At 39.4% G+C, this 8,869-nt stretch overlaps 1 protein-coding gene across 1 annotated transcript; it reads right to left on the bottom strand.

Annotated features, from left to right (window-relative positions):
- Positions 1 to 2,123: 2,123 nt before the first annotated feature.
- Positions 2,124 to 8,107, bottom strand: LOC117559887 (cytochrome P450 2K1-like). The gene is made up of 10 exons (XM_034236612.1): positions 7,842 to 8,107; positions 7,556 to 7,718; positions 7,323 to 7,472; positions 7,157 to 7,229; positions 5,293 to 5,380; positions 4,499 to 4,678; positions 3,485 to 3,626; positions 3,201 to 3,385; positions 2,911 to 3,052; positions 2,124 to 2,837 (listed from the first exon to the last, which is right to left on the bottom strand). Exons 1-10 carry the CDS (start codon positions 8,046 to 8,048, stop codon positions 2,650 to 2,652), a joined length of 1,518 nt encoding a protein of 505 aa, XP_034092503.1. The 5' UTR covers positions 8,049 to 8,107; the 3' UTR covers positions 2,124 to 2,649.
- Positions 8,108 to 8,869: the final 762 nt, after the last annotated feature.

Below are 8,869 nucleotides of genomic sequence, written 5' to 3'. Positions count from 1 at the left end.
CTCACCAGCTGGCCAAACATGACCTTGCAACCAAGATATTTTGAACCCTCGTAAATGATCAACTTAACTGGGTCACATGTATAACTTATCTCAAATTACTTGTAATAGATTGGTGGCAAAGATCACCATATCAAATGTTATTTAAGGTTTTATTATAACTTGCTCTCTCTCAACTTTCACCCAGACTCATCTGATGGTTGTTTTGTCAGAAACAGAAGTAATGCATTTTATGTACTTAAAAAATAAGAATTGGTGATGACTACAAGCTAAATCAAACAGACAGCGATATGTTTGCTGCTTAAAACAAAGGTTACACACCACACATAGAAGTTTCAGACATTCGTTGACTGACGTGACTTGAGGCTGGATACACACAGTCAGGTATCGTCTTCATGCTGGGAATACTCAGAAACACGGCCTTTTGATACAAAGACAAAAGATCTGGGAGATTTTGGACTGGTTTGCTTCAATTTGTCTTTCCATTTCATATTTTTGTCGTGTGCTGGGAGAGGAGGAGGATTGTCACGGAGGAGGGCCCGTGTTCTGCTGGATCGGAGGCCTGCTCTGGTGCCATCCACCTGTCTTGGTTCCGGTGTGAAGGCCTGCTCCTGCCTGTTTCTGCTTCTACGGGTGTGATTGCGGTGACCATTTCTAATGGTGTACCACAAGGTTCTTTTTTAGGACCACTTTTATTCTCCATATATATTAACAGCGTAGGTGATAATGTGGATGAAGCTACTTTACATTTTTATGTGGATGATACTGTGATGTATTGTGGTCCCTCCATTAAAGAGGCTGTTGTTAAATTACAGGCTGTTTTTAACACTATTCAGACTCAGCTCTCTGAATTAAAGCTTCTTTTAAATGTGGATAAAACCAAGGTAATGCTCTTTTCAAAAGCTAAAAAGACACAAGAGCCTGTTTTAGATATTGTAACTACGCAAGGAACAAAACTTGAAGTTGTTGCCTGTTACAAATACCTTGGTATCTGACTTGATGATTGTCTCTCTTTTAAACTTCATGTCAATAACCTGCTTAAAAAACTGAGGGTTAGGCTAGGGTTCTTTTTCAGAAACAAGTCCTGTTTCGCGCTTGAGGCCAGGAAAAGGCTCTGTGACCTTTTGACCTGTGCTGGACTATGGTGATTTGTTGTATATGAATGCACCTGCCAATTACCTGAGCAAATTGGATGCTGCATATCACAGCGCTCTGAGATTTGTCACAAATTGTAAAGCGCTTACACATCACTGTACACTGTATACCAAGGCAGGTTTACCATCACTCTCTGTACGGAGGCTCAGTCACTGGTACACTTTTATTTATAAAGCTATGTTGGGCGTTTGCCCAACATAGCTTGATGTATTACATCTGTTCTCTGGTAAAGCAGAAAGTTGCGGGCAGCTATTGTCTTGCTTTTATGTGCGCAGCTCCACTTGCTTGGAACAGCCTACAGTCCAAATTGAAATTGAACCATTTTATTTCTCTGAATGTTTTTCAGGCACGTCTGCACGAGATGCTTTCTGACACTATGGGTGTTTGTAAGTGTTGGTGAATATGTACATTTGATGTCCTCTATTGTTTGTTTTTATGTTGTTTTTATGTTTCATGTGGAACTAAATTGATGCAGGTCTCCCTTGTAAAAGAGATCCATGGCATGATCTCAAGGGACCTATCTGTCTAAATAAAGGTTTGAAATTAAATGAAATGAAACAGGGAAGGATGTTGGTGGCAACACCTGCAGAACATGGACATGGCAATGTTAATACTGTATGTTATTATGTTGAAAATATTGTCTTTATCAGTGTCATTTCAACAACACCTCAAGGTATGTTTTGTTTGGTTGCTAAATATTACAAATACATAATATTGCACCTAGTGGAAACCTCTGTAGCCAATAGGGATTGTATAGACCAGGAAAGCTACAGCTAAAATGTTATATATATTAACAAGATTAAGTTTTGTTCCAGGTTTGTGGAGGTTAATTATTGTTTATTTGTGTCTCTAGCAATGGTTGTCTTGTCAACATTTGGATAAGAACTAGTCAGAATCATTCCAGTTACTTAAAGTTAAAGTTTTTTATTTCAGGGAACAAAAGCGAGAAATAAATGATTTTATTTGCGATATTGTAATGTTTAAAATAAAAAAATACATTATGAAATGTTTTATTTTGACGATAGGTGGACACATTTGTTCAATTTTGTTTCACAGATACATAATGTTGGAGAGGACGATAAATGTACAGTGACATATGAAGACATTGGGGAACCCTCTACTTTGGTCAGACTGGTTTTAATTGTATATCCCTTTAAAAATCACATTATCTTTGGTGGATAGGTTTGCTGCAGGAAGATTTGTCGTATTGATTTTGAAGCGTTTTTGATGAGGAGAGTTCCTTAAAGTTTATAACTTTATTGCTGTGTTACTCAACTTGGAAAATGTAAAACTTCAAGATAAAAGAGTTACATTCATTCGTATTTTACATTTCAAGTTACAAGAAAGACATTATGTAATATATTTAGAATGATTGTGCCAGTAATAGCTATATAATCATTTTTGATTGCTTGCACATAAGCACTTCTGACATCCAATCAATATTCATCATCCCAAATACTTCAGTTGTGTTGAACTTAGTCCCTCCTGGTAAACTCCTCATATTCGAGGTGCAGCACACAGTTTATGCGGTACTGGGTCGAGGGTTAGGTGCAGGCATGGAGTCAGATCGAGTAAGTCCTCTGAAACTCCTGGAGCAGGGGTGAATCTAAAGTACTGCAGGAGGCTGGTGAAAAAGAGGAAGAGCTCCATTTTGGCCAAACTTTCTCCGGGACAAGCTCTGAGACCTGTTAGAGAGTGTGAAGGTTAGTCTGCCAGTTACTACAAAGTGAACAAGAAGTGTTGCCTAAGCTCACAAACCTGCAGAGAAAGGCATGAAGGCATCTCGCTTCACAAACCGTCCATCTTTGTCAAGGAAGTGAGCAGGATAAAAGCTGTGTGGGTTCTCCCATTCACTCTCATCATACAGGACAGACGTCAACAAAGGAAACACTGTGGTCCCCTGTATGCAGAGTTGAAAATGTTTTTATATGACGTGATACATTTAAAATGTCTTAAAGCAAAAACAACATTTCCTGCATATAACATTCATTTTAAGACATGAAGATTAGTATAAAGGAAAATTAGGTGTTTGTTTAATTCAGTTGTACCTTCTTAATGAAGTGACCTTCAAAGGTCACATCTTGGCTAGTTTTGCGAGGAACCGATATTGGGGCAATGTTAGCCAATCTCTGTATCTCATGGAGGACAGCATTGACGAAGTGCAGGTTCTTTCTGTCCTGAATTTGTACTTGACGAGGTCCTATCACTCTGCTCAGCTCCTCTTGGACCTGGTCTAAATAATGAAGAGCTTCTATTTTTATGATGACAATTCGGCTTGAACTTCATGTTTTTTTGCTTGGTCTGAAGGATGTGGATATATTAAGCTTCTTACCTTGTATTTCTGGATACTTGGTCACAAGCAGAAGTGCCCATCTCAGTGTATTTGATGTTGTGTCAGTGCCAGCAGCAAAGAGATTCAAGACTGTTGCCATAAGGTTGTCATCGTGAAAGTGACTGTTGGTAATCCCAGATGTCTTCAAGTAAACACATATCACTGCTTTTATTCAAACAATTCTGATCACAAATATGTATTTCTTTGCAGTTAATCAATTTTGCAATTACTGTCATAAATGTACAGTACAGTATGTTAACCGTCAGTTTTGAACCAATTTGCAACTTTGGATATCCATTGCCCATTATGAAAAGTAAAGTGATTCTTCTATATTTTTTTTTACTAGATGAATATAAGCTGTTGAAAATGAAGGTATAATGGTCAATGCAATGTCAACAAATCTGGCTTTTTCAATGTTGGGCTCCGTCGGTGGCCACAGAAAAACCACTGCCTAACCCTAATCCTGATGTTTTTATTCTTTAGTTGACCAATGTGTCACAATCTGTCTGTGTTGTGTTTTGTCTTGTCTTTTTCTGTCTTATTTTTGCCTGTTGCTTTCTGTCTGTTTTCCCTCCCTGATTACCCGATTGTGTTCACCTGGTGCCCCTGTGTTTTCTCCTCCCTCCTACTTCCTCACCTGTCTCTTGTTTGTTTGATTAGTCCTGTGTGCATTTAGGTTCTGTGTTTTCTGTTAGTCTTTGTGAGTTCCTTGTTGTAGTTTGACGTTGTTCACGGGGAAGAGTTCTGTTTGGTTTCATTTTGCCTTGGAATAAAGGTGTTTTTTCTGAGAAATCTGCGTTTGGGTCCTGCCTGCTTCGCTCATCCCTGACACAATGTCACTCATCTTGTTCTTAACCACTCCAACAAACAAAAGCAAATACATGACCAATACTGGCATTCTGCTGTAATACTTTTCTTTCCAGCTAGTGTACATTCAGCAAAAATATTTTCACAAGCTCCTAATATCCCCATCTACTTTGACCAACATATCTATTTTGATATATGTTTCCCAACCTCAAGATGTTGCTTCCTGAGCAGAAAGGCGTCCACAAATCCTCTGCACATCTGTGGTATGTGGGTCTCTTTCAAATGACAGATAATCTTTAGGTTCTGTTTTCTACTGGCAACACCCAATCTGAAGAAAAGCTTCCTGTTCCCAATCCATTTGAAGAACCTTGGGAACATGTTGTACACCTGCCAAAGAATAGAAATATAAATTGTAACAATCTCCTTTCCAAAAGCAATCTCTTACAGCTGGAAGTTGTCTCTGATTGTACCTCTGCCAAAAACAGTGGGCTGTATTAGATTAATTACCTTACGTGAGGGGCCCTAACCTCAGACAGCACCTAAGAAAGATTTAAGATTGACAAATACTCAGCGGATAGAGATTGAAGACTAGCTTAAGTTCAATGGTATTTCATTTACATTGAAAAATGTAATTATCAAAAAGCAAGGTTTTTCCTTCTTGATTTCAGCGACTACAGAGGGGGCTTGCTCCCCCAGTGAAGATGAAATGCATCTAAAATTAAGTCGTTACATCAATGAAGAACCTTTTGCTCTTGCAGACAATTTCTGATTGACACTTTTGTGCCTCTGTGAACAATAAAAACACAAACACATTGGTTATATGTTAAAGATATACAGGTCTATTATAAACTGTTCCTGCCCCACCCCCGATAGCAGACAATAAACGGTAAATGTTCTTTTTTAATAAACTTGTCAAGTTTAATTATGTAATTATAATTTGTTTGCTATTCATATACTCACACTATACTCACATTCAAGGTCTTCGGGAAATATAATCATACCTGGATTGAAATGGTGCCCAAAAGTCGACCACGTCTGCTCATATCCTCCAGCAGAGACCTAAACTCTGGATCATCATATTGAAATCTGATGCCATAGAGTGACGTACAAGGTTGCATAATTTGGAGGACTCAAATCCATCTGTAGAAGTCTACGTTCCTCTAGAGCAGGCATCCTCAAACTACGGACTCCGCTCCGGATCCGGACCGAAACACCACTATCTCCGGACTCTGAGCAAATTATACTTTTCATATGTATTATCTTTCTGTATTATATGTGAGACATCGCCACAACGCATTCGCAACGAGTCAAAATTCTCCTTTATGTCCACTGCAAACAGCGCTCTGCATGTCTGACTGTTCCACTGTGTTCCACCTGTGTGTGTCAACGCTTTGGTCCAATCACATTCAGCATCCAGTCAGCGTTTTTTTCCCCCAAACAATCTACGAATCAGAGGCACAGTAGGGCGGGTCTTCGCGGAATGCGGGTGGGAAACATGTGTGTGTCTCTTTCAACCTGTCTAAGTCAGAGCGAGAATTTAAAAAAAAAAAATTCAGAGCGAGAGTTAACAGCTCATCTAGTTCCATCTGTACTGTAGCTAGTAGCCTAGTTTCACCTACCGGGGTGGCAACTGACACCCTAAAAATAGGCCTTGCCACCCCAGCTGCCACCCCAGTTGGCAGCTTTGTTTTGAAAGAAAAGTTGTGGCTCATCGGACATTTATGAGAGAAAGTCTCTAATGTCCGAGTGCAAGTGAATGCAGCACAAGATGCACGTCATGTAACCCCTCCCCCGGTCCTGGCGCGAGCGTGGATATACGATTGGCGGCGATTTCATTTTGAACTGGACGGCGCAAAACGAGAAGCATTCGGACCCAAGCACTGAAGGAATGAGGGTATTTGCGGTCTACAATGACAGAGAAGAGACTGTGTCAGTTTGGCTGTACTCAGCATTGAATCAAAACGCACTAAAGCTGTTGATCTTAATACGTTTGTGAGGCGTTTTGCTGAACAACATGGTAATCGCCGCATTCAGCTGTAATAGACATGCCAACTTGATGCTCTGCTCACGGATGAGCATACACAACTATTAAGATGATGACCTTACGTGTGTAAATATATTTTTTTCTTTGAGGGGGTCTGCCCCCAAAAAACTGTTTTAAGTCCTGAGAAAGTCAAATCAGACGGTGTGTAAAACTACACTGCCCAGCCAAAAAAAAGTAACCACTTTGATTGAACTAGGCCAGTAGGTAAGGACTTTCCACTGGATCATAACTGAGTATAAAAGAATGCATGACTGAAGTGATGGAGACCATGTTGAAGGCAAACAAAAAGAGGAAATAACAGGTCAAATCAAGCAAATCCCCCTCTCAGATTCCACAGCAACCAGAAGAACATACTGGCTGGTGATTTGATTAATCAGCTTTGTGATGGAATAAAAAATGCACAGTGCATTTCCTTAGCTGTGGGTGAGTCCACTGACACCACTGACAATGCTCAGTTGCTGATGTTTGTGAGTTTTTATGATGAGGCAAAGGGGGAGTTTGTTGAAGATGTGTTGGGCCTGACGAACCTCAGTGGACACACAAGGGGGCAAGACATTTATAAAGCACTAATGGGAACGCTGAATGAAAGAGGGTGCAGCTGCCTTTATTCATAACTGTGCAGCTCTTACACTGCGACTCTGAGGGGTCAAGCACAGACACAATAACAATGAAAACTGCTGCATACAGATTATTTTTGTTTTTGCAACCTCGTGTTAAGAATCTTGTTGCAATTGTTTAAAAGTTTGAATGACCGTAATAAACGGACCTTTGTCTTATTGAAATATTTATTTTGGACCTTTAAGATTTGTATTTGAGTACCCCTGCCATAGACCATCGAGCAAATAATGTTACAGACTGCACAAAATATTGGTGTGGTCGTATCAAAAGCTTCTCCTGTGACAGGGAAACAGGAACACATATTAAAGTCATATCTATTTTCCCAGAAAAAGTTGATCAGATATTACATTTTAATAATAAGACCTTTACCTTTGAATTGCTTTAGCACTCCAATAAGCTGGTTACATTCCTCAATGATTTTGTCCTCACAGGCCTTCTTTCCCATTCCAAAGTCTCTGAGGTTAGTCAAGGTAAAGCGTCTCATCTCTTTCCATGATTCACCATTGGCCCATGTAATGCCTGAGTTAAAGTGTTTCAGAAAAATATGTTGAATAAAAAACTGAAGGATGTAGGTTTAATTAAATTATAAATGTTTTCCTCACCATGCCCTTGATTATATTCCTCAAAAATTAGAAATGGGTCTCTGTCTCCAAACTCTTGAGCATGGTTAACAAGTGCCTCCTTCACCGTCTTGTAACCTGCCAGGACCACCACTTTTTTTGGTCCCATATAGATGGTAAACACTGATCCATATTTTCTGGAAAGCTAAGAACAGAATAAGGTCATGATATGTATTTTATATAAAACGTGCACAATAAAAAGCACACAAGATAAGATAGCTGTAAAACAGACTACCCTACAATAACTTGTCTTCCGGCACTGCTTCACCTCCATTAATGAGTGGTAGGGTCTCCTCAGGTCAAGCTGCAGCAGGTTCCCAAGGAAGGGGAGTGGTTTTGGACCTGGTGGTTCCTTTCCTTCATCCTGGGAGCTGAAGCTGGAAGAAAATAATATGTAGAAGCACATCAGGACAACTAGAGCCATCAACAGGGAGCTAGTGCTCCAGGCCTGGAGAAATATATCTAATATTCCCATGACGTTAATCAAGTCTTCTGAAGTCCAACTCTAACTTGTTTGCTATGTGGGTGTTTGGATGAAGAGGTAAGGCTTTGGAGGCGTGGAGGATGGACAAGGGAGGGACAAGATCTGCAGTATAATTGGTTGTTACATAATGTTTGTGTGCATTCAAGGTTGGTCTTCACTATAAGTAATGGGTTTTCTTTAGGCGGAGACAGGAATTTACATTTTTTTGCTATGTTCCATCTGAATTTACTCTGACACAGAAAAATCTATATTGATTCTGACACTTCTACATCCAACTCACAGATGTAACCTTGCTTTGATAACAACAATTATTCATATAAACCTTTTAGAAGTGAAGTTATAGTCATTTGTTCTGGGAATGTCATTTTCGAGCCTGAAACCTGAAAAACAGGCTCGGGGTTTAACAGGTTAAAACAAATCCAGAGTTACGTGTTTCTGTACTTCCTCTAAGAAGAAAGGACAGTAACAGAAGATCTCTGTGGCTTCAGGCTTGATCGCCGTTCAAATGACAGCGTTGGTTTCCCCAAAAGTGGGCGGGGCTGTAAAGTGACGTAGATTTTACTATCATCTATTATTCAAAACCATTCTATTTATTCTAATGTAAATTACATGCCAGTGTTTTATGTTTTTATTTTAAATCGTATAATGTCGGACTTTTTTTCCCGTCTGTGAGGAAAATAAATGGGGCTTAGAGCCTCAAAATACTGAAATCTGTATTTTTGAAAATCTTTTTTTCCTTATTTACTCAACAATAACACACAATTATCCTTGTTTTTATTTATTCGTTTAATTCTATAATCTTGGGCTTTTTA

This window comes from Gymnodraco acuticeps, unplaced genomic scaffold, assembly GCF_902827175.1.
Source record: "Gymnodraco acuticeps unplaced genomic scaffold, fGymAcu1.1, whole genome shotgun sequence".
NCBI lineage: Eukaryota > Metazoa > Chordata > Actinopteri > Perciformes > Bathydraconidae > Gymnodraco > Gymnodraco acuticeps.
This window is presented reverse-complemented; position numbering and strand designations above follow the sequence as displayed.

Coding starts and splice junctions, on each gene's coding strand:
- LOC117559887 (XM_034236612.1), bottom strand. CDS start 8,048: ATGGGAATATTAGATATATTTCTCCAGGCCTGGAGCACTAGCTCCCTG. Junction 7,473..7,555: donor GGAATATAATCAAGGGCATG/GTGAGGAAAACA, acceptor ACTTTAACTCAG/GCATTACATGGGCCAATGGT. Junction 3,053..3,200: donor AAGGTCACTTCATTAAGAAG/GTACAACTGAAT, acceptor CTCTGCATACAG/GGGACCACAGTGTTTCCTTT.